This window comes from Xiphophorus couchianus, chromosome 5 (genome assembly GCF_001444195.1).
Source record: "Xiphophorus couchianus chromosome 5, X_couchianus-1.0, whole genome shotgun sequence".
NCBI lineage: Eukaryota > Metazoa > Chordata > Actinopteri > Cyprinodontiformes > Poeciliidae > Xiphophorus > Xiphophorus couchianus.
The window spans coordinates 17,566,424-17,594,248 of NC_040232.1; the positions used below are offsets into that span (position 1 = coordinate 17,566,424).

At 39.4% G+C, this 27,825-nt stretch overlaps 2 protein-coding genes across 6 annotated transcripts; one reads left to right on the plus strand and one right to left on the minus strand.

The window, feature by feature from the left end:
- Positions 1-868: 868 nt before the first annotated feature.
- On the minus strand, positions 869-8,829 carry LOC114145312 (polycomb group RING finger protein 2). Of its 4 annotated transcripts, none has more exons than XM_028018817.1 (9): positions 8,536-8,829; positions 7,806-7,933; positions 5,855-5,951; positions 5,721-5,776; positions 5,502-5,631; positions 5,316-5,352; positions 5,120-5,218; positions 3,162-3,242; positions 869-2,070 (listed from the first exon to the last, which is right to left on the minus strand). In XM_028018817.1, exons 2-9 carry the CDS (start codon positions 7,921-7,923, stop codon positions 1,690-1,692), a joined length of 999 nt encoding a protein of 332 aa, XP_027874618.1. In that variant the 5' UTR covers positions 7,924-7,933; positions 8,536-8,829; the 3' UTR covers positions 869-1,689. The 4 variants fall into 4 exon arrangements, with proteins under 4 accessions (XP_027874618.1, XP_027874617.1, XP_027874615.1 ...); XM_028018816.1 differs by having other exon boundaries at positions 5,316-5,355; positions 7,806-8,362; positions 8,536-8,825; XM_028018814.1 differs by having other exon boundaries at positions 5,316-5,355; positions 8,536-8,823.
- Positions 8,830-12,622: 3,793 nt separating this feature from the next.
- On the plus strand, positions 12,623-26,916 carry LOC114144473 (phosphatidylinositol 5-phosphate 4-kinase type-2 beta). Of its 2 annotated transcripts, none has more exons than XM_028017350.1 (10): positions 12,623-13,300; positions 18,021-18,118; positions 19,725-19,821; positions 19,920-20,072; positions 20,286-20,432; positions 21,656-21,694; positions 22,012-22,125; positions 22,269-22,530; positions 23,523-23,626; positions 25,830-26,916. In XM_028017350.1, exons 1-10 carry the CDS (start codon positions 13,157-13,159, stop codon positions 25,908-25,910), a joined length of 1,239 nt encoding a protein of 412 aa, XP_027873151.1. In that variant the 5' UTR covers positions 12,623-13,156; the 3' UTR covers positions 25,911-26,916. The 2 variants fall into 2 exon arrangements, with proteins under 2 accessions (XP_027873151.1, XP_027873152.1); XM_028017351.1 differs by having other exon boundaries at positions 12,623-12,815.
- Positions 26,917-27,825: the final 909 nt, after the last annotated feature.

Here is a 27,825-nt window from a genome sequence, read left to right on the forward strand (position 1 = left end):
CAGCAAACAAAAAGAGAGACGCAAACAAAACAGAAGACACCCCCGAATGAAATGCAGCAAACAAAAAGAGAGACGCAAACAAAACAGAAGACACCCCCGAATGAAATGCAGCAAACAAAAAGTGTTGAAAACGGAAGTGCTCCAGACCACTAGGGGGAGTCAAAGAAAATAGTATTTTTGCTAATTCGGGCAAGCAGCTACGAGACCGAGCCCAGAACGGCATGACTGACACAAAGTCTATCACGCTACCCATAAATTATTCTGTTATTGTATAATATTATAAAAGACGGCGTATCTGAAAAGAAATATAGTAATACGTACCTTTACTTTCTTTCAAATTTCTTTCTCTGAATCTTGCATCTGGTCCCATAGAAATGAATACTATTTTCTTTGACTCCCCCTAGTGGTCTGGAGCACTTCCGTTTTCAACACTTTTTGTTTGCTGCATTTCATTCGGGGGTGTCTTCTTTTTTGTTTGCGTCTCACTTTTTGTTTGCTGCATTTCATTCGGGGGTGTCTTCTTTTTTGTTTGCGTCTCTCTTTTTGTTTGCTGCATTTTATTTGCTTTTTGCTTGCCGCATTTAATTTGTGCGCGTGTTTTTTTTTTTTTGTTTGCATGTTTCTCTTTTGCTGCGCATTTGCACCTGTCGGCCACTGTAGGTTTTGTTACATGATCAATTCGTTCTGGGAGGGCAAGGGAAGTTTTAAATGGACCATTAAAAAACATGTTATAGATATTCATACCCAGGATGACTAATTTTTATACATTATACTCAGTATTTCATTCATATTACAAATCAGAAATTTCTTCTGAATGGAGAAAATGACCCTGAAAGTCATGAAGAGAAAATTAAACAGGAGGCTCAGGTCAGAAAAACCTAGTAAGTAAACATTTTATTGACCTAAAACATGCACATATGGCTGATTAAAAAAAAGAATCTGTTGAAAAGCAACAAAAAGGGAATGTTGAAATGTACGGAACAACATACATGGCAAATTTCCAAAATCCCTTCTTTTTCACTCAGTTCTTTGAGCAGTGACAGCGTGCTGACGAACACGTTGCCCGTCAGTGTGGTAGTGCTTGGACTTGAGTGTGAAAATACGGCTGGAGATTCTCCTGCTGAGAAAATACCCGCCAGCTTCCGTGACTGGACCTTCAAAGTGCATCAATGGTTTTCCATAAATGTACACGCTACCCGATGAGGCGCTGCTTATATCAGACACTTTCAGAGAAACTCTTTAAAAAGGCGAGAATTAGCTTGTCTTTTTTTTTTTTTCCTTCAACATCCAACTGTATGCAGCGACTCGCACCACAAAAAGCTTTGATGATTCTGCCGTGGAAGCCAAGTGGACGTCTGTGGAAATGAAACGGAGTCACTGCATATACGATACAAAAACGGTTACGATATCTTGTATAAAAGATAAGTTTATACATATGTATGCACACATGCTCACATTTGATACATCCTGTACAGTTTGTATGTGTGCACGGCTCTACTCTACCACACAAACACGCACATACAAGAGTCTATTTGGCTGCATGTCTCAGTCTTTCCAGCTGAAAGATAACGGCGATCCGCCTCCTGCCTGTCCAGAAGGATGAAAGCTCGGGCCTCTGTCGGCTACTTGGAGAAATCAAAACAGGGAGCAGCTTAAATATCACTGTCCTCCTCCGCCGCCCCGTGGGGGTTAAGTCGTTGGAGGCGCACCGCTTTTGTCGCCGCCCCGTGCCTCCTCTTTGCTGGCCCCGGAGCTCGTGCCGTTGACGGTCACCTTCCGGCTGCTGGAGCCCTGTTTGGAGGACAGCGCGTGTCGCTGAGTGCTGTTGGGTACCGTGGTGCCATTGGGGCTTTGGATGGCGGGGGAAGCGTTGTGGGAAGCGGCACTCGTCTGGGAGGGGGCTCTGGGCGGCTGGACTGCGGCAGGACTGTGGAGTTTGTCGCTCTGAGAGTCGCTCTCTGACGTCGGGCTGGTGTTGACGCCGTCAGAGTTGCCCTGGGCGGCGGACTGCAAAGGCCTCCTGCGTTTCCGGGTGGGTTTGACCAGGTACTGCAAGGGGATAGGTCCGGTCTGTGTGGAATTACACAAGAGCATACAGTTTGATGCTGAGGAGACCTTCACGTTTCCTAAAGGTAATCTGAATAATCTGAATTATTGGGGGAGTATTATGTATTTTCTAGGCACATAGTGCCATTTTACAGCACAATCAAGTAACTATGTTACCTTCAGTTGTTATAAAAAAATGCTGAATATTTCAAATATGACTTGGAAGAATTTTTACTTTAACACCTAGAAATTGGGCCTCTTGCTTAAAAACCTCCTGCTCTTTCTGAAATCTGCTTTCAGATAGTCAAGCACCTTATGGTGAAATTAAAACTAGAAGTTGTTGCGGGTAAGAATCTACCTCATACAGTGAGAGATTTAAATTTTTTGCCAATTTTCCATTTCTTAATTAAATGCAGGTGTGGACATGGCCATTCAAACATCAAAATAAATCTTTGAGCTAAACAACACTCCCTGCTGGAGAGCAACGTGTACTTCAATCCAAAGTCTTTGCAGCCTCCAACAGGTTTATCTTCTGAATGTAGCTTCATTTATCTTCCTATAAATTTTTTACCACTTTCCCCTGTTGGGGCAAAAAACAAAAGCTTCTTCTGACTTTCAACATTTTCTTTCTTCATTCTACTTTCCAAAGATCATATATCTAATCCTCTCCAACAGCTCAAAGATCTTTTTTTTTAACCTAACCCTCCTTTAAATTTCTCTACAACTTTCTGCCTGATCCGTCTGCTGTGCTCCTCGGTCTTTCTGATGCCGTTTGTTCACTAATGTTCTCTAGCAAACCTCTAAGGATTTTACGGAAAAGATGTTGTTATTCAATTACATACAGGCTGAATTTGTTTATTAATTAGATGACTTTTGAAGTCTGGTGACCTTTCAGATAGATAATAAAAGCTTAGCAGCCCTGCTTCATTTTCCTTTCACGACACCTTTTGAGTTGCACTATAAGAAGAGCACTTTGAGATGCATGACTGCAACATGAGAAAACGTGAAAAAGTTCTCTGAATTACTACGCTGGTAATACTTTGCAAGGAAAGAGCTCGTTTCAAATTCAGAGCATTCGTCAGATATTTCTTAAATGTACAGAATTTGTCACTTACTCTTCTCCACTCGTAGAAGTAGGCGATATCCATTAGTGTGTAATAGTCCTTCAATGGCTCATCCCCATACAGCACCTCCACCTGTCACACACAGTAAGACAATCAACAAGGTCACAATCATGACATACCGACATTAACGGTCACCAGGCCTCCATATACTGGATCATCGTGTCAATACTGACATCACTGCAACCAAAAAAAATGGCTTCCAACAAATTTTCCATTTCAAAACATTGTACTTTTCCAGACTCTTGTTTTTCTAAGCAGTTTTTGTGTAACATTCTAAAAATTCCACTAGAAAGCATTTACAGAGTTCAGTGTCAGCCATTTGCTCCTTAAATAATAAAAATAGGAAGGTGCCGAAGTTGGCTTTCTGGCCATCAGCCAATTAGAAGCCTCCCACAGGAGGCTTCTAATTCTTAACTAAATTATAAGTTACTTCAATGAAATCCAGGCCTGATTCTACAGTCACTCTCCCCCTTTGAGCCTCTGCTGGTCATAAAGTTGTGCTAAATAAAGTACCTGTAGGTGTTATAGTCAAGTTTTAAGGCTGAAAATATATATTCATATTTGTTTCATGTTGAAAATGCTTACAAAAATGTAATTAAGTCAAATAAGAAGGTTCATTTCCAAAACAAAATGTATGAAAAATTTCTTATTGTACTCAAAATATACTGATTAAACACAACTAGTTCCCTTTTCTGTCTAAGAAATAAGTTTATGCATCTTTCAGTCTGTTTCAGTCAGACAGAACCACATACAGGTGTAGAACAGCTTAATCTGGTCACACTTTGCTGCGACTTAAACAGGATTCGGCCATCTGCCCAAACCATACTCACCAGATGATCTCGCCAAATCTGACACACATGCATACCATCGTACTACAGTCGGTAATATAATCGGTGTACTATACACAACTCTCGAAGTAGAAACGTGTGCTGATTATTTGAAGATCATCAGCAGCACTTAAATATTGAGGCAACATCTTAAGACATCAGCCAGGAGGTTAAAGCTTGGACAAAAATGGGTCCTCAACAATGGACAGTAAACTGAAGCATTCTGCCCATCAAAGGAAATTCTCACTGAGACAACACTCCTCGCAGTGTCGCTCCATTAAGAGCAAAATAGCAAAAAGGAATAATTCATAATTATTTTCCACAGTAAACTTGTTTAGGTTCCTGGTAAATTTAGAGGCATTTCAGATATTCCACATTTTACACATTAATAGTTAAAATATCAGAAAACAACAAATAAACCTTTTTAAAATAATTGCAAAAATGGTGTTTAATTATTGCTGGGGTTTTCTTTGGCTGTTCTGTTTAAATTAATAGCTAATCAGATCAAGTTTGAAGTTATAGGTGCACAATATTCCTTTCATGTTCGAAATAAATAACGACATCATGAGTAGTCTATCCAGAGACTAGGTCAAAATGTCAAATGTATTATTTTCATCTCAACAATTAGTTTTTATTGAGCAAGTTGCTTCTGGCCAAAGTCATACATTTTGACAATGAAACAACTCAGTCTATCACCAACTTTACCACCTAAAATATCCTTATGGTGAATTGAACTGTGAATACAGTGACACTGTGCTGATAAATTTACAATATATTGTGCAGTCCTATTACTGTTACCTTTTACATTTTAGATGCAAATACCAGGAAACCAGATGATACAACCCTCAGAATTTTCTACTGAGCGATGCCTGAACAAAGTTTTGAAAAAAAAAAAAAAAACATTAAAAACATGTTGGTCAAGTTCTTTAAATGCTAAGGATTGCGACTAGCCACTCTACAGTGGATATCCAACTGAACAATGGCAGCAGCCATCTCTGTAGCATAGCATAGCAACTGGCAAAAAGGCTGCAAATTTTCAAATGCTACAAAAAACAGAGGGAGCCACTAACCCCTTCTTAGATTCTGCAGAGTCTAAACAGCACAGTGTGTGAGTCCAGTTACCCGGTAGTTGTTTGGTATATCCATCTTGCTCCGGAGGAACTTCGCTAAGTGCATGACAGACATAGCTGCTGGGCACTGCAAGAAGCGTTTCCCATTGGACTGGGAACAAAGAATGGCGCAGAGGAAGAGCATTAATCGGATGAGGGACAGAAAATGGAATTAAGATGGCCGAATGTATGGTGGTAATTATCTGAACCTTGTCTCCTTCCATCTCCGATCGCTGCCTTTCATTGCTTCTGCAGGTAAGTACAAAAAAGGATTTTTACAAAAAGAAAATTGTTGAACAGCTGCAGAGGCAGTACACACTTTAATTTTCATGATTCAAGGCTCCTCCAGGCTCGTCTATAAAGTTTTCTAACCTTTCTGTAAATCTGCGACTCACCGGTTCCTCTCGTAGAACTGTATGGACAGACTGATTATTTCATCTTCTGCGATGTTAAACGTTTCTACCACTTCACCCGGTTCCAGCTCCCGGTTCTCTGCGTAGAAGTCTCGCCTCCTTTTCATCTCGTCTAGGTTTCAGAATAGAAACGCACCTCTATTATGAAGTTAAACAAAACATACAAGAACCAGCAGCTGGCCTGAGGTTGAACAATTTTACCTTTGAAGAGCCCTGGAACCAGCTTATAAACTATATCTTGCAGAGTTTTGTCCGCTCTGAAAAATAAAAAGGTTTAATCAGAGAATGCTGTCAAACAGGCATATAGGATTACAATAAATAAAAGACTGGTTTACCTGATGCTTAGCTGTGGACATGTCTTGTGCACTTGGACGTCACAGCGAGGACAGAACTTATTTGTTTCGAGGAAGGCAACAATGCATGTTTTACAGACTAGAAAAGGATAAGAGATAAAACAATGTTCAGTTAACGAGCGAAAACAAGGCTTCATTTTACATGCTGTCTTGTATTTTCTTGTTTTTCATGATATTAAAATGGCATGTCAAAACATTTTATCTGCTTCTCAACCAATAGACAAAGTTTTATCAATCTTAAAACACTTAGAATACCAGTGAAACCTGCAAAACGTTGGTCAGCAGTTAGAAATAGGTTTGTCATTTTTCTTTGCCAAAGAGCGTAGAGCCATTCAGGCTGGATGTCCTCCGTGCCATAACCATAATCTCTTGCAGATTGAGGATGGGAATTATTCTTGTTCTTTAGTTGACAAACACTTCCTATAAAGTCTAATGACTCCTGAAATTTTGAAGGCGTTAGCTTTTGACACAGTGAAATTACAGGGAGAAATGGCTCCCTGTACTTGAAATGTTTATGTTGAATGTTACGAAATGTTTAATCTGATATCGTCATAAGATGTTTAGCCCTTAAAGCATCTAATTTAGATTTTCTATTTTATTTACCTTGATTTGTTACAATTTCAGCTCAAAGCTTTCTAAACACTTTGACAGTAATTCTGCTTAAAATAAAGAACTTTATGGTTACTAGAATGTTAATTGATCATTTATGGGTTAATATGACAGGGATTTTTTGGAAAAAAAAGTGAGCCTGTAAATCTGCAATGTTAAAAAGAAGTATGGCACACCGGTGTGAAGATGGTCCAGAGCCCTGCCATATATTTCTTGGATGCAGTATTTAAAATAATACAATATTTCAAGTATCAAAAATGCAACTTCTACATGCTAATAAAATGCATGTTATCTTTAATGGCCCTTCCCTGTCTTTAATCCCCTCACTTTATGCTTATTTGTTGTGGTTGTGATGCAAAAGGCCTATAAAGGTTGGGGTGTTGTGATGAAGGAAAATGAAGAAAAAGGGTCAGGGAAAAGTCACCTAATCTTACTGAAATTATCGTAACATTCAGCAAAAGTTACATGTTTGACCATCACAACTCCAGATGTTTATATTTAGGATTGTAGGACAGAAAAGGCTTAGCTACGGTTTGGTTCCCAAACACCCGGTTAGCATCTAACGATATCTGACGACTCCAAGATGCCAATCTTTGCAACGCAACATTTCCATCCCTCTTTTTACCATCATTCCCATCATTTCAGGTGGCAAGATAAAGACGAGCCTCCAACACACTAGAGGCCAGGGGCTCAGAAATGTTGTAAAATATTTATAGCTCAGGAAAGCGGAAATTTATACATTAGAGCTGCAGGACTTGCTGAATTTTAATCATCATCACAATATCCCTGTGTGCAATATCACAACAAAGGACTACTTTAACAGAATATTTGGTAGATCGGGTTGCCAGTCCATCACAGGGCAACACACACGCGCACAGACGCTTCTAAGGGCAATTTAGAGAAACCAGTTAAGGTGTATATTTTTGGGCCGTGGGAGGAAGCTGGAATACCTGGAGAGAACCCACACATGAGGTTTAAATTTGTTTGTGAGGCAAAAGTGCTTTCAACCTTCAATCCAACCTTATTTTATGAAAAAAAATAAATTAATTTAAAAATCCACAATTCTGGATTTTCTCTTAGTAGATAAATGTATTAAAATTAATAGTTGGGTTTTCTGCATTTTGAAACTGCTATTAAAAACTACATTTATTTTAAGGACTGTTTTTACACCCACAAGCAAAACATTGTCCACATCTGTCCATGTAATATGGAAGCCTTACTAAAAACAAAACAATCTCAGCAGACAGGCATGGCATGCATATGTGCGGTTTACCAAATCTCAGTGCATGCAGGTATGATAAAGCCTTTATCAGGGGGAACTTACAGGAGTGCAGACACTCTACGATGGTTGTAGCATCAATCAGGTAGCCGGCGCACAGCGGACATGTGAGCAGCGGGTTCAGATCTGTGATTTTGACCCGGTTCGGCTGCATTTTATCCATCTGGACAGATCTGTGGGGGTATAGGGGGTGGAGGGGCAGAAGCACCCGAAATGTGAATGTGTTTGATTTGGTGATCTCTCGCACCGCTGCTGCTCTCGGGCAAGACAATTTGTGTACAGCTCGTCCTTGGGACAGCACCTTGTGAAACCACAACAAACAGACCTAAAACAACTCTTTACTGCACGCTGCTGCGATTAATACCCCCCTCTGAGGGCAGCAACACGCAGCGGCCAGCTATTGAATCACCCTCTGTGTGGCCTCGTCTTGTGCACCAAGCTCCCGACTCCCCCTCGGCCAACAAAGAGCGACTCCATTTCCCCGGAGCTCCGCCGTTCTCTGCCCGTCTGAGCAGGCAGGCGTGCGGGCGGGCGGGTGCGCGGCCGGGGGCCCGGCACATCCAGAGGGAGAGCACCGACACCGAGGGGGCTGCAGAATCACACTGGTACACAAAGCAGCCATCTTAAATTCACTGACAGGGCTGAATCAGGAGAGCGAACAAGAGGCTCCTGAAAATGTGACACCGTGCAAACTCTGCGTGCTCCTCCGCAAACAGCGGCGCAAAGAGCTCCCGACAGAAAAGGAGAAAGCGGAGAGCGGCGCTTGTGTTCCTACCTGATCAGACATCAAAGTTCCCACTCTCTGCTCCCAGCCGGACTCCAGGTGAAATTATTTGCACTTGGGCAGAATTGTGCAGCGGCGCCAGAAAATGGCTTTTTTCAGCACCGTCAGAGGACTGCCCATTTTGGATCACGTGGTTTTTTATTTTGTCGCCTCGTTGCTCTCCCTGCTCGGGCCTGAACGCCGAGTCCGGACCCTCTGCAGGCCCTGCTCACTTTGTGCACGATGTTTTCTCCCTCACAGGCCGTGCATTGCGTTTCTTTATTTATATCAGCCCTTTCTCCCGAATTGCCGCCGCCGAATGGAGACGATTGTGCTCCACCACGCCCTCTGTTTGTTCCAGTCTGAATGGAAAACAGCTTGTCTGCTCCAGAGGCCCTGCAGGCCTCATGAGTCCAGGGCCCCAACCCTGAAAGGGCCCTTAACATAAGTTTCAGTTAAAATTCAGAACTTGTCTCATCTATGTTTTTAAGAGAAGATAATTAAAAAGATAGCTGCATCACTGACACAAAACAAAAAGTGAATGTTTGCAAAAATTCCAATAAAAATCTCAGTAATTCAGTTATTTATTTGTTTAAATAAAGTGTGTTTGTACAGCATTAATTAACAATAAATGTCATCTCAAAGCATTTCTTCCAGACCCAACAAGTTCAACCAGTATCCAAAAACACACACTTTGATCAATTAAGTCAAATTCAATTTTAAAACAATCCAATTCAATCCTAGTTATAATGCATTAGAAATCACATCTAGTTTGTGGAACTGGAAAAATGTCATCCATGTAAAGAAGTCATTGCCTTTGCAGCAATTCCTCATACTGACTAAGCATGTGGAAACAGTGGAGCAGAGCAGCTGTTTTTACCAGGAAGCAACCGCCAGCGGATCTTTGCACTGTGTGCCTGCAGCTGACTGCCACTGGTAGTGATGGTTCGTGAATGAATGGCTCCATGGGGGAGACCCTCCTTCTGAGATCCCCTCCACTTCCTGATCCCCGCACAATCGAACACATCATTCCCCCCCTTCCCCTGATATGACTTATCAAAGCATTAAGAATGAAAAAACTGTGATCGCTTTGACAGTTTTATGTTTCATGAAAGCACACACACACACACACACACACGCACGCACGCACGCGCACACCCCCACCACACACACACACACACCCCATCATTTGAACACATCATTCCCCCCACCCCTGATATGACTTATCAAAGCATTAAGAATGAAAAAACTGTGATCTGCAAACATTCTGCACAATCAGTTCTCTAGTTTAAGAGATTATTTTCATCATTAAGGTGCATACATTTGTTTGCTTTCTAACACTAGAAATTCTCTTGAGACAACAAAAGTTACAGTGTCCTCTAAACGTTTTTAAACAAAAGACTCTGGTGGCACATATAAACACCATCCTGCCCAAAGGTTCAGATGTTACCGAAGTGATATTAATAAAATTAAGTAGATTATTTTGGACAGGAGGACATCTAGAAGACAACAACACACCGTAACCACCTGAGGACTAAAGTGTAAGGGAAAGACAGTTTCAAAAAGAGATCAGGGAACTTTGACCTGAAGCAAAACATCCAAATCAAATTCACCTGCATCATCCAGAACGTCATGACCAACTCAGTCACTTTGTAGTACTGAAGCTGGAAGTCTGCAGAGTACTTGGGACCTCGGACAGAATAGTCCAAATAACACTGTGTTTACTCAGTCACAAACAACGCTTTACTTATCTACAGTGAGATTTATCAGTTCGACTGTAAGTTCAAAAGTCTAAATCCAGGGCTATACAGGTGAAACCTTCAATCTATGCCTCCATTCTTTTAAAATACCTGATTCCAATTTCAATGTCAATAATTGAATTGTTTCATACTGTACTTTAAATTGCAATGTTTTGTGATATTTGTTGCTGTAACAAAGTTGCTCTCTGACCTAGTCAGTAACATCTGACTAGGAAATCGGGGCTTTTTCCTCCTTTGTCTTTTTGCATCAATGTCATGATCTGTTTATGCCTCCTCGTTTGGGGCCTTAATATCTGTTTTGGTAACTTTGCACTACTCTATGCTATGATCTAAAACCATTCTATTGTAGCTCTGGTTTCATGTGTAGAGGTAGGGCCTTTGACTGTGACTTCAGCCCCATCCATGCAGATTTTCCTCCAAGATCACCCGGTGTTTAACAAGATCTCTATCCGAGCCAACTTTCCCTGTCCTTGCTGAAGAACAGCATCCCCATATCATGATGCTGCCACAGTCAAGTTTCAGGATGTGCAGAGTGTCTTCAGGGTGATAGCAAATATTATTTTCTTAGTAAACTTCAGCATCTTTAAATACTCTTACATCATGTTTTTCACTTGATAAACTAGATACAAATGATTGGACGGGAACTGTTTCGCACCTTCTTTACTACTACCAGAGGCGTGCGATGCTGCATTTTTTAGTATCAATCTGATATACAGGGCCCATATCGACCAAATTGCAGATAATTTTTAGTGAGGTTTGATGTGTTATCAAGCTCCTGACCTTTTTGTAGTATTTCCTTTGAATTATTTTTGTTCAAATCTTAAGTAGATGCTTAAACTTTGGGCAGAATTTGGACAAAGTTTAAGTATCTACAAAATATTTTAATAACTTAACATGATTTGTGCACATTTTTCCAAAATAAACATACGGGGGGGAAAAAATTGAGAGCAAATCCAAACAAAATCTGCTTTGTGGTAGACATGAGAAACTACAATACAAAAAGAAAAGAAAATTTCAAGAGGGAATCTAAAGCTAAAGAATCAATCTCGTTTGTCCAATACTGATACAGTCTTGATATTATTGATATTTTATATCAGTCCGCCCACCTCTAACTACTACTGCTACCACTATTACCACTACTCCATCTTCTTCTTTCAAAACTGTGAAAATATTCCCAAACTATCTTTATGAAGTGATTCCCTTAGTTTTAATTTAATCTTAAGAAGATTTCTAAGCAACTAATTTCTCTCTAATTTGCGTTTTTATTTTATTCTATAATACATTCCTTACTGTGCCTGTTTCTCTCAGTTTATGTGAAAAGGTGGAATATAACTAGTGACTAAAGACTTCATGCGCTTCTTGCTGGTGAAACACTGTTACTACACCTGCTATAGAGAAACCCAGTTAACTTTAATTAATGGTACCGAAGGACATGTTCAAAAAAACAAACAAACAAAAAACACATCTATTTTTGACGGCAGCAATAGCAATCCACGTTGTTAAAATGACATTCTTACAAGTTAAATTAAAAACATTCGCTATAAATTCTTAAGTAGAAAATCCCAATCTATATGGCAAGCTGTTGTAACATTTAGTAGCAAGGGAGGCTTTTTAAAACAAATTCAAATAAATAAATTCTTGAGATTCTGAGAGCAATATCCTTCCTATTCACAATTAGCATTTCAGACACCTAAAGCATTTCTTTATCCAGAAAAAAAATGTTTTAATTACATTTCCCATTGAGGTGTATTTGGTCTAATTATGATTATTGTGACGCTTATTTCAATATTCTTGTTTTTCCTCATTGCTCGTGGTAATGTTAGTATTTTTTTATTATTTTGTTTTGTATGTCACAATTGTTGGTGTTACGATGGTTCCCATTTAGTTCTTTGTCCTCTAAATTTGTTATAATAATCATAATTTGTCGAATCTTCTGTCTAAACTAAGCCATACAGGGTCTGTCAAGCTGCCAATTTAATAAAATCAACAACAGTGAGGAATACGACATTCCCATGATTGTTGTTTTTGTCCAGACACAAAGCAAACAAATTTACACTTTAGCTGCGAAGACAATACAGAAACATTGGGGGAAAAAAACATGAGACATGAAACAGTTATTTTGTCCCTACTGATTAGATGTACTCGAATTAAAGGTTAGATTTTTTTTTAACTAGATTTAAAAAAAAAAGTTTACTGGTGTCGAAATACCAGTAACAATGAAATACTAGTTGTTGATATCTAAATTCTTTTTTTTAAATGACCTAATCCAGAATAAACGTGAAATCTCTTTCAGGTTAAAATGGGAACCCCTGCAGTTCCACCACTACGCCAGCAGGGGGTGCGGCGCAGACGCCATCTTGAGGACACCCCAAACGCATCGCTTGTCTGGCGGCGGGCGGTTGATAAACCGTCTCCAGCTCATCATGAAGGGATTATTCACCTTCAAATAACACAGCACAGTCTCAGTTTCAGGTTACCAGACTTAAAGGGAAGGCGACAAAAGAGCTGGACAGCGACATTTCATCGCTGCTGGTTGCTTTTTTTTTTTTCTTTTCTTTTTTTTTTTTAAAACGAGGGCGGCGGCGCTTGTAGCCCGATGGCCGGTTAGCTTGCTCCTCGCTGGACTCCGCCGCGGCCTGCTCGGGAGGAGGAAGGGTGGTGACGGCGCAAAATGCTCCGCCGCTGACTTGCCTCCCAAACAACATACATACACGCAGTCCTGCTACCTTAGTAACACAGACTCAACGAGAGCGAGGCGGCCACCACGATGCACTTATAGATTTCAGTTTACAACGTCGTTAACTTTGCGGGTTTATTTTTCTTCGGTTGTTTTTGTTGCGTGAAGCGAACAGCCAGCCGGAGACGGCATCATCATGTCATCCAACTGCACCAGCGCGGCGGCCGTCAGCGCCAGCAAAACCAAGACGAAAAAGAAGCATTTTATAGGACAGAAAGTGAAGCTGTTCCGAGCAAGCGAGCCCATACTGAGCGTGTTAATGTGGGGAGTCAATCACACGGTAAGCTCATCACCACTACCTCCGTGTGTCGGCGTGTTTTCGTTTAGCTACACCTTCCTAGCTAGCCGCTCTTCATCTGTCAAACAAGCTCTCATGCTTCAAAGCCATCGCAAAAAAAAAAAAATATTAAGATTGTCACTTACATTCTGCTTTAATACTATAATCAAACGGAAAGTTTTTTTTAATTTAAATTGAAGTACTGGTTTTCAATAAGCATTTTTTGCTATATTTCATATTTTTATTTCCTTCTGAGAATATATATTTTTTTACCACTTTAGAGCTGATATTTGACCCACCAAAAAAAAGATAATAGAAATCATGATTTTGTTTTTATTTGAAATGCATAAACTTCATAAGAGTTTATCTGCAATCTATACAAGAGAATCCATCTCGAGCATAGTATCTGTTATCTGAGCTCAGGAAATCTGCATGCCCCCCACCAGAGATTTATTTAGTTTTTTTCTCAGTGAGGATTATTCTGCCATCACAGATTACTATGGATTGCAAAGTGGGTTTTTTTTGTTGTTGTTGTTGTTTTTTGTTTTTCTTTTTTCCCGTTGGCGAGTCGTGATGTGCTGTTGCTGTGGTGCAGGCATGGTGAGGTGGGAGGGGCCGGGACAGGCAGCAGGTTACACAGATTTTCAAAACAAACCTGTTCCCGAGCTCGTATTTGCCGCTGCTGGAGTAGAGCTCCTTCGTCTCTTTGCTGCACTTTATTCCGTTGCATCATCTCACTATAATTAGAGCAGAAAATCTATCTATCGCATACTCTTTTGGCTGAGGCTGCCTGTGGCTATATAAAAAAGCTCTGTGGATGGGCCGTGCAGTGATGGGTAGATGGATGGAGTGGGTTGCACAAGCAGTTTTGGATTTTGCCTTAACTGTTGCACTTGTCCACACTTTTGATAGATGCGTGTGATATAAGTTGCCCTTCAGGGCACCAATGGATTACTGAGGCGACTTGGCAAAAACCCATGTTCAGCTGGCTCAACAACACATTAACTTGGCAACATTGATCTCAATTTAGTTGGTTTCAATTTTGTGTCGTTTTTACAACAAATGCCACCTCAAGGCAATTTCAAAGATAATCAGGGTTCAAATCGTATGCAGAAATGCAGTTCAAAGCAATACAACGCAATAACAAAGGCAGAGTTGGATTCAAATGTATACATTCCGATTCTAATACATTTCATGTCAATTCAAATTTTGGTATATATTAATAAAACTAACTGTATTTGTCTAAGAAAAGCACAGCCCAGTTGACTGTCACTGACTTTGTAGCAATTTTTACTCAGTCAGTCATCCTGGCCAAGCATGTGGCGAAGAAACCTCCAGCTGAAACAGTTGTTACTCTCCCACTGTCACTCAAAAGTGGAAGGGCAAAATGGAATAACATCCTATCTACTAAACATTTTTACTTGAATTATTAATACATTTGGTAGGATGCTTACTCAATTTTTTTTGATTAAGCCAAGTATACACAGTATATTGTGGCCATGCTAACCAGTGTTTTTTGTTGTTGTTTTGTTAAATTTGTTCATAAATAAACCGTTTGTAATGTAAAATGTACTTACATTGCCTACCGATCTGCGTACCGGTGTATAAATGTGTGTGTGTTTGTGAGTGCGACTGGGTGAATGTGACTCTAGTGTAAAGCGCTTTGAGTGGTCAAAATGACTGGAAAAGAGCTATATAAGTTCAATCCATTTACCGTTTATCTTCCTGTTTCTATATCTGAACTATAAATCAAGATTTGGTCACTAGATATGAGTCAACAGTAATACTTGTCCTAAAAATGTGTAATATGACCCCATTATATGGTTGTTTCTTTTCCTTGCTGTTCTAGAATTGTCCTGTCGTTGTTCTAGAGCAGTGGTCCCCAAACTACGGCCCGCGGGCCAGATGCGGCCCGCCTCCACATTTGGTCCGGCCCCCTGAACAATACCAGAGTATTTTCATATATGTGCATTTTTATTTGATAAGTTGGACTTTTGCAATAAAATGTTCCTTAGTAATGAACTTTATTTATTATTAACTATTAGTTAGTAACTATTTTATACATGCATATAATTGACCCTAACCCTTTTTTTATGTGGAGAACCCAGTGTTATTTGGTTATTATTTATTTCATAAATAGTGTTATTTCCTGACTTTTGTTCTCTGAAGAATCCAGAAAAGGTTATTTGATTGTGCTTTCTGAAAAACAATACATTTTTATGTTTAGCACTCTTACAATCGTCACACTTTTTCTGTTACAAAATGACCCCGGCCCCCCATCAGAGAAGGGACAAGTTATGTGGCCCTCACAGGAGAAAGTTTGGGGACCCCTGTTCTAGAGCAAAGCAGCACTTTCTGAATTTTGAATTTGAATAAAAATAAGTGTTTTATTTTAATGCTCATGAGACCGGTAGAAATGTGATGCTACTTTGGCCGGTTAGATTGCATCTCTTGAATAAAAAGATAAGAAATGGAGTTTTAAAAAACATGTTTTCTTTTGTATTTGAAGTAGGCTCCTTTTGATTGGTGCATTTGACACAGATTTTACTGAAATCTCTTCTTACTTCTGTTATCCTTTCGAGGCAGTTATGCTTCCTTTTTTTTATAACCCATTTTTTTTCTTCCTGTTTTTGTGTTTGGAACGAACACTGTAGTCGATCCTGTAAAACTCACTAGGTTTTAGTTGGAACTGAAAATGGTTAAAATGATCCATCTATACTGTGATTGGTGGGATAATTTGGAGGAGAATCCTGAGTGTCCAGGCAGCAGTTTGTTTTTTGTATTGTTGTGCTGAAGTTTGACTTTCTTAACCTAAAATGTTATTAATATCTAGGTTCCTATGTTGTTGGGTTTTTTTAAAACTCCATCCCACTAATGTCTACTCTACATAAATTTGTTATATCCAGATTTTATTTTTTGTCAAATTCCCAATCTGCTAATTGTAATTCTCAGCATTAGTTTGCTGTACTTCAGTGTCGATAACTCTGTCATTTCAGAGTTGATTTTGCCAGAACTGAAAAATACCTGCAGCCTTCTAAATTTAGTGGTACGCTGGGGGGGTAGAAAAAACATTCTGCTTGGGGATTTGAGAGGCCATTAATGGGATGTTTATCACTGCAGCATCTTTAGTATTCAGCGGGTGAACTTTGGGTGTGTGGGTGCTGCACACAGGCCTGATGATTTGAGGTGTGGGTGTTGGGCCGAGTCGAAACATCAAGCAGCCTTCACATCAAAGCTGTCCCCTTCCAGTCAGAAGTTTCATGGATGTTTAATTGTTGCCTAGCAGGGATAGAGAAAGAAACGGTAAAAGTTAGTGCTTCAGTGTGGTTTATTTACTTGCTGCACTAAAAGAATTTGCCAAACAGCCACACTGGCATTTAGCCTGTCTCCTCTTGTGTTTGCCAGCATGTTTATTTTTGTTTTTATGTCAGTTACAGGAATCTCATTGTCTTTCTGGGCGAGCTTTTGTTCTGGATGCGTTTCTCCAGATACAATCGGTGTTTCGTGGTTGAACAGCAGCACTTTATAAACTGTGGTTTCTCCGGCCTGAGAGCGAATCGCTGCCGCCGCAAACTTCTAAGGATCAAGTCACATGGAAGTGATGATGCTAATTTCTCTTAGAAACTGTGTTTTTTTTTTGTTTTTATTTTGTTGTTGATTTGGGAAAGCAAATCTATGTTTCTTTCACTGTTATGCATGGGTGCATATGAAGCACACGACAATATTTAAAACAACAATTATTCCAATTATTTCCAAAATAACTTGATTATTACAGTTATAAAAAATGTAAAATGCACTTAGGAGAAAATCTAAAATAAGGACACTAAATTCAGCTTTCTAAAGCGTATTCAGTTTTACACTTTGTTCTTTTGTTATGAGAGGATAATGATCCGATTTCAGCTGCTTGGTCAGGCTGTCGGCACATACGCTGCTTGTAGCTTCTTTGGTTTTAGAATATTGTCATCCCAATAAGGATGATGGATGGCTCTCCTCTGTCACTCTGAGTTTGCAGAAACTTTTGATGGTGGAAAAACTCAAACTGAATTTGTCCTCCTTGTAATAGTGGGAAAATTCAGCTAATATTCAAATAGTTTACCAGCATCTGAGAGAATGAGCAGATTGATAATGTGACCGGTGAGCATGCAGCTTTAGCACTTGGTGGTGGGTGTGTTATTGTGGGTGTGACTGTCACAACAAGGTATGAGTCGCATGCTTACTCGCGCTCCTGCTTTGTATGGATGAACTTGGGTGTGCTCGGTGTGTTCATATTTTCTGTTGACTGTGTTATTATATCGTGCCGTATCGGGTTATGCCAGGCACGCATTCTTTGTTTGCACCTGGTCAGTTTGTGTGATGTTTGAAAAGGGGAAAAAACAATCACCACTGTTAAAGAAGTGACCTGGGGTTGGGTTTAAGCGGGCGTCGGATAGACCAGTTTAGTATAGACCAGTGTGGCCGTTCAGTTTAGCAGTATGCAGCAACAAGTGGGGGATGGGCCTTACTGCAGTATTGTGCTCCATGCAGCCAGAAAAACTAACTCTGGCAGTTTCTCTGGTATCTTATTTAAAAGACTTATAATATTAATAAGTTCACGATAAGTCGTCAGTCGCTTTGCCTCATGGGATTGATAACGGTGGGGAATGTTTGTGTAAAGATCTGCTGCTTTGGCTCTTGTGGTGCAATTTTCTGACCACCTTTGTTCTTCTCCTTTTTTCTCCTCTAGATTAATGAGTTAAGTAATGTGCCTGTACCTGTGATGCTGATGCCAGATGACTTTAAAGCCTACAGTAAGATCAAAGTGGACAACCACCTATTTAACAAGTACGTATAACAGTTCATGTGCTGTCTTTGGTTTTCAAGGGGAAAATCTGTAATAAAATGGAAAACCATTAGATTAAAATACTGTCACTCGCTAAAGGACATTAGATAAATACTAGCTATAATTTCTGTTAGTGTATTGTATCATTAATTTGATGTATCTTCGAAAGAGCACCATTTTTATATTGTACATGTATTGTTCATGTTTGGTGTGCAATATTAAATATTTCAAATTGTGGATGTAATTACCACAGTCAGCTAAATCTGAGTTTATTGTCAAGCTTTTCATGATGCTCCACAGAACGTTTTGTAACATCCTGTAAAGTCTTTCTGGAATTTAGTTTTGCTTTAAGTGATGAAGGTGTTATTTTGTCGCAGATAATTTGGTTCTTCTTACAAATTTTCAGCTAAAAGTTCCTTAAAACCTGTTTCGAAGCCACTGCTAATTTGACAAGAACATTTTTTTCATCTTAGAGGCATTTTAGATATTCACCTACAATCATTGGTCTTAATTTCCCAGCAAACCTACTGAGTATTACTAATTCTGTTCTCACAATATTCCGATAATATTTGTGGCCATCTAAAATGCTATTTTTTGGCCCTTCTACAGCACAGCCTCAGTATTTTGTTTCAACTCTGAATTAACTTGAGTCAGAAAGCTGCTGTAGTTTCTTTTGACATGGTATGATCTAATATGTGCCTAGCTTGATCATTTGTTGTTAAATTTGACTCGACACACACTTCTATAGTCCTCAGTGAACTTCCACCTTGTCCTGTTGAAACCTTTTCCATCTGCCGCTGTTTGCTGAGGTTGCAGGCTATTGCTAGTCTAACTTTACTCCTCTGACAGTTATCTGTGCCCAGTGTTCAGAGCAGTTCATGTAAAGCAGATGGCTGGGAATCTGCAGCAGCCAATACAGTCTCTCTGTCATTGTGGAAGTAAATGTAAAAGGTAAAAATACTTTAATTTTAAGGAGAAAATCCAGGTTTGGTAGATCCTGGGATTGGATCAGGACATCCTTACTTCTTTAAACACTGAGCCTGCTGGTAGAAAAGGGAACTTTCACACAGAAATGCAGTCGCTAATGGTCTGTATATAAAAATGCAATTTATGTCTGTGACCTTTATCTTCACAGTGTGTAAATCGCTGTTTGACTCAGCTGGTGTTTAGTATTTGTCAATGATCTGTTTATTAGAGGCGTCAGGTTTAAACGTGGGTCACCTTATTATTTAAACCTTTCTTATGGCTCTATTGTGCAAAGAATTATCCTTTAAAAAAAGACGACTTGTGATTAAAAATACAAACTTAGAAATCTTTACCAGAAAAAAATAAAACAGGAAACTAGAAGACGTATCTTTTAGTTTCCTGTTTTTTTTCACGTTTCACACAAGGAGCTCAGTGAAATGTCAAAATGGACCAATGATTTTACACAAAGCTACAGCTAGTATCATTGCTGTATTGCTTTTGCCACCTTTGCATGATTAAGTTAGCGGAAATAAACTTGGCGATCTACATTCAAGCATGATTTCGTCTGTTTTTTTCCCCTCCCGTTAAACATGAGCTCAGAACTTTGTTACATTTACCGTTTATCTCTCTCCTCCCTATCAGAGAAAATCTACCGAGTCGCTTTAAGTTTAAAGAGTACTGTCCCATGGTGTTCCGAAACCTGAGGGAGCGCTTCGCCATCGACGACCAGGACTACCAGGTTACACACCTTTTGCTAAATGATTCACCAAACACCAGCAAAAGAAATTAAAATTCCCATTAGTTGTTAAAAAGTAATAATTTTTCATCTTCTGGCAGAACTCCCTGACCAGGAGTGCCCCGCTCAACAGCGACTCCCAGGGCCGCTTCGGCAACCGCTTCCTGACCAGCTACGACCATCGCTTTGTAATCAAAACTGTTTCCAGTGAGGACATCGCTGAGATGCACAACATCCTAAAGAAATATCATCAGGTAGACTCACTCAGAACCGTCTTTTTTTTTTTTTAGGAGCCGTATGTGGAGAAACAATTATATCTGTTTCGTCTCAGGTCACTTTAACTACTGATGCATAAAGTAAAATGACAGAAGAGCAGCTCTGCGCTGAGTTTTAATCAGCGTTGTAAGCTGAATATTTCATCCATCACTCCCACTCACCCTGCGCTCGTCTCCTCTCGTTGCTTCCAGTTCACAGTGGAGTGTCATGGCAACACGCTGCTCCCTCAGTTCCTGGGCATGTACAGGCTAACGGTGGATGGCGTGGAGACGTACATGGTAGTGACCCGGAATGTTTTCAGCCATCGTCTCACTGTGCACCGCAAGTACGACCTAAAGGTAGGAAACTGATCAGGATTCTACCCGTACTTGTATTCGCCTTTGGTATTTGGGGGGGAAAAAAACAAATGTGCTCCAGGGTCACCGATGAATGTTTTGGATCCAAAAGAAAAGCGTGTAGCACGGTGTAGCTAGAATTGCTAAATGACTGGATAAATTTAGACATTTTTAAAACTGACTTTGTAGGATTTGATGATCTCCTGATTTGAAGATTAAATTAAATGTTGCTACACAAGGATTTTTGCAGCTATGCGCCAGAACATTGACTTGAGATTACGGTATATAACTTTTGACTTTGATTTCATGGATTCACGTTATCCATCCATCCATCGGCTAAACCGTCTTATCCTTATGGAGTGGCTGATGGTTTTCTCCAGCGGTCAAACTTTTGTCTCCATCCCTCTCTCCATTTGTTTGTCCATCCATTCGTGCATCCATCAGTCTGTTAATGCAATTACCAGACTGCCCGTCTTTCCATCCAACATTCGATCCATTCACTTCAGTCCGCTCGTCCTTACATCCTTCCACCGACCCAGTTTTCCGTTCATCCATCCACCTGTCATTTCATACGTTTAGGCTTCCATTCACATGTTTTTCTGTCATTTATCAACTTGTTTGTTTGTCTGTCAGTAAGCAGAACATAAATCAAGGTTTGAGTCTGAAAAGAGAGGAATTGGGACTTGCAGCACGTGCAGACATGCAGTAACAATGAATCCTGGAGTATAGAACGATGCAGATGAGCTTTACTGCATTTTTACCTCTTGACGAAACGGAAGCAAAACTGCAGTTTATAGGAAAAAGCAATCAATGTTTAGCCAACAGCTGTATTTGGTTTGGCTTTGCACTGATGAGCCATAAATTAAAAGTGCCTGCTTTGTGTTTGCATTTTGTTTTTTCTCATGTAGTTATTTTGAAATAATTCCTGAAGTTTATTTCATGGTAGCATCAAAGTTTGGTGGAAGGATAGTGAAGTTATAAAAATATTTGGAGTAGAAAAGAAGTCCAGCTCACTGATATAGCCTGTTAAATCTCAGTTTGTGCTGAGCTTTAGGATAAAGGACGACTTGATGTCGTCATACCAATCTCACATCCTTTTTATCAACCCAAAAGTTTCACTTCTTGTTCCTGTGTATGCATCGCTGTGTTAAAAAAAAATCTTGTGATGTATTTTGTGTGGGTTTCAACTCTTATTTTATTATTTTTTTTATTTCTCCCGGTCTTAGGGTTCTACGGTTGCAAGGGAAGCCAGTGACAAGGAGAAGGTAAGCCTTAATCCTGTGTGCTGATGGCTGCAGGCATGAGGGGACAAAAATAACCCCCCTCCTCTGACCCCAGCTGCAAACTTGTCAAATGACAGCTAAATTAAGTCGTTCTAGGCAGAACGAAAGCAGATCCTCCCTGGTAGTACCTTGTGCAATGGCCTCATTTAAAATATTAACATCAAAATGTTCTGAGTCTTGTTTTGAAGAGTTCATGTTTCAAAAATGCAACAATAGATGAAGCACAGAAGTCTGTTTAGTTGCCCAGTAAAAACTAAAGTGGCTGATGGAAAACTGATATAATGTGTCTCTCTCCTCAGGCTAAAGAGCTTCCTACTTTTAAAGACAATGACTTCCTGAATGAAGGGCACAAGTTAAAGATAGGAGATGATAACAAGAAGTACTTTTTGGAGAAGCTAAAACGGGATGTGGAGGTAGAGAAACTTTGGTTTGTTCTCCTGATGTTTTAACCCACCAAGCTCTGCTTCAACAGATACATCTAAAATAAGCTTTCTGCCATTCAAATGTTCCAGTAGGAGCCCTGAGTAATGAAGGTTTCCCCACGTGTGTGTTTTAGTTCTTGGCCACACTCAAGATCATGGACTACAGCCTACTGGTAGGCATCCATGATGTGGAGCGAGCGGAGCAGGAGGAGATGGACGTGGAGGGCGCCGGGGACGAGGAGGAGTTTGAGAATGACGAAATGGGTCGAGGCGTGCTGACTGGTTCTTTCGGCACGCCTCCGGACAGTCCAGGAAACCCCCTCAACTGTGGAGGATTCTTTGGCCCCGGGGAGTTCGACCCCTCTGTGGATGTTTACGCAATCAAGAGCCACGACAGTGAGCATCCAGGTTTTTAAAGTTCAAAGCAGTTCATTAATTCAATCAGATCAGGCAGAAATATTGAAATTTTATCAGCAGTCCAAGATGCGTAAAATGCTTTTCAGATGTAGTCATGCTGGTTGAATTATTTAAAAATGTTGGCATGTCACAGTCACAAACTTTAATATGGGATTTTGGGATTTTATGGGATGAATCTGACAGCGAGTGGAGTGTAGTTGAGAAGTGTTTGGCCGTTTTTACGCTGACGTCCCAAAATAAATATCCAGTGCGACCAACGACGACTCTGAATGAGTGAATGAGCTGCACCTGCATTCGGTACGGACACAGCTGCTCTGTGAAGGCCTCTGAGGTTTTTTTAGTGAACAAACGGCATCATATAAACCAACAAACCCAGCTGACATGTCAGAGAGGAACCTCATAAAACCATGTCCTCACACAGCTCTGCTCAATCCATCATCTGAAAAAAGAGAGTCTGTAGTAACTCTAGAGGAGCAGCAAACTAAAAGCAGCTCAGGTGGGAGAATCTGTCGAGTGATTCACACCATGAGGAAAGCAAGCTACAAGAAGCTCTGCTTGTAATTATGTGGAATAAATCCAGAACAAATTTGAACTATATGCCTATGTGAGAAAATGCATAAGCTGTTTGTGTGACGCTGCACATCACTATTAACTCATAATCCCTTCAGTGGAATGGAACCAAACCTGTCCAGTCTGTTCCTGTGAACACCATTTATAGGCAAATTTATAGGCAAAGTCCAGACTTAAGAAAATGTGTGACGAGGTATTTTAAATGATCATAAAATCCTAATCATCAAAGTTTATTGTTGCAATGTGCCAAAGAGTAAAAATAAGTTAGAGGAGTGAATACCTCTGCAAAGCCACTGGGAATAAACCCAAATTCATCATCTTTATCAGCTGTGGTTGTCTCTCAATATTTAATATCAATATTTTTAATTGGTCACAAAAGGTGATTGTTACTCTTGTTCCAGGTGCTGTGAAGAAGGAGGTTTACTTCATGGCTATTATTGACATCCTCACGCACTATGACGCTAAGAAAAAAGCTGCACATGCTGCCAAAACTGTGAAACATGGGGTGAGTCTTCTAATACGAGTGTTTGGATGCGGCGGCCTTGCCGCACTGCTAATTGTTGTTCTCTACATTATTGCTGCTTTTGTTCTCTACATAGTTGCTGTTTTAGGAGCAGCATGTAATTGGAGACCTCAATCAGTCGGCCCTCACTTATAGGTGAATTTATTACGCTGCTGTTGATTAAGGAGGCAAACATAGGCGTGCAGGTAGCTTACAGGAAGGCTTTGACTTTGAATTTGTGGACAAACCAGAAGGTTCACTTGTAAATGATACGCGTGTACAGAACAATATTGACATTTGGAGAACTATTCCTGTGAGTAAAGGTTGGCACAAATGCAGACAGGCAGTTTGCATCTTGGCTTTTCTCTGATTAGATGGTCTCTTGGTCCAGCAGGTCCAGTTAGTGGCTTAACAGTCGTTGCTATTTCTGGCAAAGCAGATTTAAAGTGAATCTACAACAACCAAAGGAGCTGGGGAGTTAACTGGTTGCTAGTTTATGCTAAGCACAACTTGTTTGTTTTTATTAGCAAATCAGCAGTAAGGAATAGAAACCTACTGGTTAATATTAAAATTATAATGATTTGGTTCAATTAAATCAAGTGTAGAAACACAGGACATTTATTGCAGCAGGAGAACTAAATAACAGTATACTTCTAAAGTTGTAATAGTTTTCATAAATTGCTTTTGAGATTGTTTAGGAAACTAGACATGGGTTGATTAACAAGATTTTCTATCCTGTTTTCAGTTTAAAATTCAGAGTTTGCATGTGGAAAAGCATGGACTTTTTTTTTTTTTCAGGTCTAGATAAAGCTCTGCATGTCCAGATTTGATTCGTTAGGCAGATGACAGGATAAAACATACTACCTGTTTCTCACTTAGAAGAAAGGCCAAATTTGCTGTATGGAAAACATATTTTTAATTAATTTATCCTTTTTGTTGTTAGCCCTGACACAGCACTGTGGATTTCTTTCCAGCAGTCCTATAGACAGTAATGGCAGATGGACCAGCGCTATTAAAAAATGTTTGTGTTGGTTCACAGGAACTGTTGATTATTTTTTATTATTTATGATTTCAGTGGTTAATTCATTGTTTGGTAATTCTAGAAATGTTAAAAGGATTATTACCTGGGTGGTGCTGAAAATGTTTTAGTTGGGGTGGAGAAGAAGTAATTAAATTATTTCCTTTTTTTCTGTTTGAACTAGTGTAGTTAAGAGTATTAAGAGGTACAACATGATCTGAGACTATTTACAGTCCATTCTTATTGGACAGAAAACTAGAATTGAAATATGAATAGGACTAATTGTACAGCAGCATCAGAGTTTTGCTGAGTGAGATCAGAATTTTTTTTATCGAAATATATGGTAGCAAAAATATCTCATTGGCAGTGACAATGAATCTGAAACCGCATAAATCACATAATCTGATCGTTAGGCTGATTTTATATTGCCAGTCACTCTTTTCTTTCAATATAATCTGGCATTTATAAATAACAGCTATGCTTAAATGCCAAAATCATGTGGTTTTCTGTGTACATCAAACCAGACTGGCTACAAAAGAGTACAAAAAACATCAGTCTGTTTCCTGCTGCCTAATTTGAATATGATGCATCAAGAATAAGTGACATAAGGCATAGCAAATTTTCCAGTGTCGTGGTTTAAAATGTAATCACTATAAGGTTCTGTACAATGAATGCTGTTTAACGTTTTTAAAATAAAGCTGGGTGCTGCAAAAAAATAAAAAAAATAAATCACAAATAGATGTAGTTCACATTTTGGTCACTAGATGGTGGCAAAGAGCTCCCAGTTCAATCCTTAGTATGCGCTGAATTATCAGCAGCAGACTGGAAGCAGCTTGAGGCTAATTGAGGCCACATAGTTCACAAAGAACTGACCACTTGAGTGTTATGTATTCGGTATCAACTGTTCATAGTGATCCTAGCAGATATTTATAAACTGACCAATCCGGTCCTGCAGGAATTAGCCAAAGCTGTGTCGGTTTTCTGATTATCTACTTGACTACTTCTGGATTTACTTTTAACTGAAGTCTTAATTTGTGTACCACAATTTCTCCAACAAGTATTTGAAAACATTGATCATTTTTCTGTCTTTGTTTCTGGTGTGATATTGCGGTGAAACAAAAGCTGTGAAAACATTCAGTGCATCAAAGTGAAAAAGTTTGTAAGGCGTTTCCCGTTTCTCTTCCACAGGCAGGGGCCGAGATCTCGACGGTGAACCCGGAGCAGTACTCCAAACGGTTCTACGAGTTCATGTCCAACATCTTATCATAGACTCATCCTCCAGTCCACCCGGTCACCTCCAGTCATAGATCAGTCAAAAGCCACACTTTTTTGTCTGTGTGTAGGTCTGTCTCCCCCCTTAAAAAAATAAATAAAAACAAAACAAGCATCCAGTATGATCCAACAACCTGCAGCGGTTTTGCAGGGAGGTGTATGGAGGGGAAATCCTTTGAGCCTGTTACACAACGCCACCACTTCCTCACTTTGTGAATTCAAATCCCAGTAACCTCTTGTCCTTTTTTTATATATATATATATACTTTTTTTTCCCCCTTAAAAGTCTACTCTCTGCAACACCTTGTTTGCTCCACACGCCAGCACGAAAACTGTCTCACTAATGCCTTGAATGGGAGTGTCAGCTTCAGCAGTTACTATGTCCGTCAGTTTAGAGACTCCTCTGTTTCTGTTCACGCAGTTCTTTTATGATTTCTCTTTTGGACAAACAGGTGCAGAATGGCCAGATTGCATGACAAACTCCTCTGAAAGCAGCCACCAGGCTTCTCAAACGATTTACATGTACTGCTGACAAATTCGAGATTAACACATTAATATATCAGTGTATAAAGTAAACGAATGCAGTGTCAAAAAAGAAAAAAAAAAAAATGCATGGCTGACATGTACATGAGGCTCCAGCACCAGTTGTAACATCAAACCACTTAACTTTGCATCAGAGTGTTGTGACTAAACCAACAAAAGGATTAAAAAACAGTTTGAATGTTATGTTGCCATAATGTCTCGGGATATTAAAAAAAAAAAATTTACCCCGTAAGTTTGGTGGAGGTTGGTTGGTGTAAGGAAAAACAAACTCGCGTGAAACAAAAAAGGGCAATTCTGCAGCAAATACTTGTTTTATTACCATAATGATCATTTTTATATCTTGTTTACATTAATGTAGCAATTTTGTGTTTGTATACAGTATTGTTTTGTTACCAACAGACGTTAGGAAAAAAGGTTACTTGAAAAATGACTCATTGCATATTAAAGGGAGTTTTATCTTGTTTTTGTTGTCCTTGCTCTTCTGTTGTCCTCTGTGCTATTTACAGATTTTCTGGAGGAAAATTGCACAAAAACTCAACATTTTTTTGATGAGGGAATGTTTTTTGCCTGCTGACCAATTCACATTGAGTTGGAAACTGAATAAAAAAAAAACCCTTTGCAAAAAAAGTAATGTTCATCCTTCCTCAACACTGAATGAGTTATGTCTCCAAATGATAAATCTATTCAGTTGCACCTTTTAGTTTACAATCACATAAATGTGGTTAAAACTTTCTCCTTATTTTTTTTTTTAAAAGGTTCCTTAGTGCAATGCAGCTCGATAAAGATGGGCTAGACGATATAGCGGTTATATTAGTCAGTGAATTTACCTATTGTGGCCGCACAAAAACGGTATGGTTGCTAAGATTTGTTGGGATGTATGTAAACTTTGAACCTGAGGCTAGAGAAAAAAGCCTCTATGGTTTCAGACATGCCGCCATTTTTGTTAGCCCTCAATGTTGTACCATTTCATCTTCTGGAAACAAAACCGCTCAAATGTCAAATTAGCATCAGACGGTCATGCTGAGCGTATAAATATCTTTCTTGTACTTTTTTTTTTTGAAGTTCAGCACTAAAATTACTTGTATAAAATAAATTAAAGGTATTTAAATGTATACATTATAGAAATTATATTTAGTTGCTAACTATTTGCCTGAATTCAGTAGTTTCAGCTCATGTGTTAAGTATTTGCCTTATGTTCATTATGTTCAGGCTTCACAAGCTAATAAATAAATATTCTTTAAACGAAACTATTCAATTTATAAATGTCTCAGTATTATAACTTCGTGTACAATCAATGCATTATATGTTGACAGAAAATTTCATTATTTAAATTATTAAATAACTTGTGCAGGGCAAATTAATATTTACAA

What these genes read in the sequence shown, in the direction of transcription:
- LOC114145312 (XM_028018816.1), bottom strand. Translation starts at nt 7,923, where the DNA reads ATGGATAAAATGCAGCCGAACCGGGTCAAAATCACAGATCTGAACCCG. An exon ending in ATATACCAAACAACTACCGG is followed by an intron (nt 3,243 to 5,119) that starts GTAACTGGACTC and finishes TGTGTGTGACAG; the next exon opens with GTGGAGGTGCTGTATGGGGA. An exon ending in ACTTCTACGAGTGGAGAAGA is followed by an intron (nt 2,071 to 3,161) that starts GTAAGTGACAAA and finishes AATTCCACACAG; the next exon opens with ACCGGACCTATCCCCTTGCA.
- LOC114144473 (XM_028017350.1), top strand. Translation starts at nt 13,157, where the DNA reads ATGTCATCCAACTGCACCAGCGCGGCGGCCGTCAGCGCCAGCAAAACC. An exon ending in GACAACCACCTATTTAACAA is followed by an intron (nt 18,119 to 19,724) that starts GTACGTATAACA and finishes CCTCCCTATCAG; the next exon opens with AGAAAATCTACCGAGTCGCT. An exon ending in CGCAATCAAGAGCCACGACA is followed by an intron (nt 22,531 to 23,522) that starts GTGAGCATCCAG and finishes CTCTTGTTCCAG; the next exon opens with GTGCTGTGAAGAAGGAGGTT.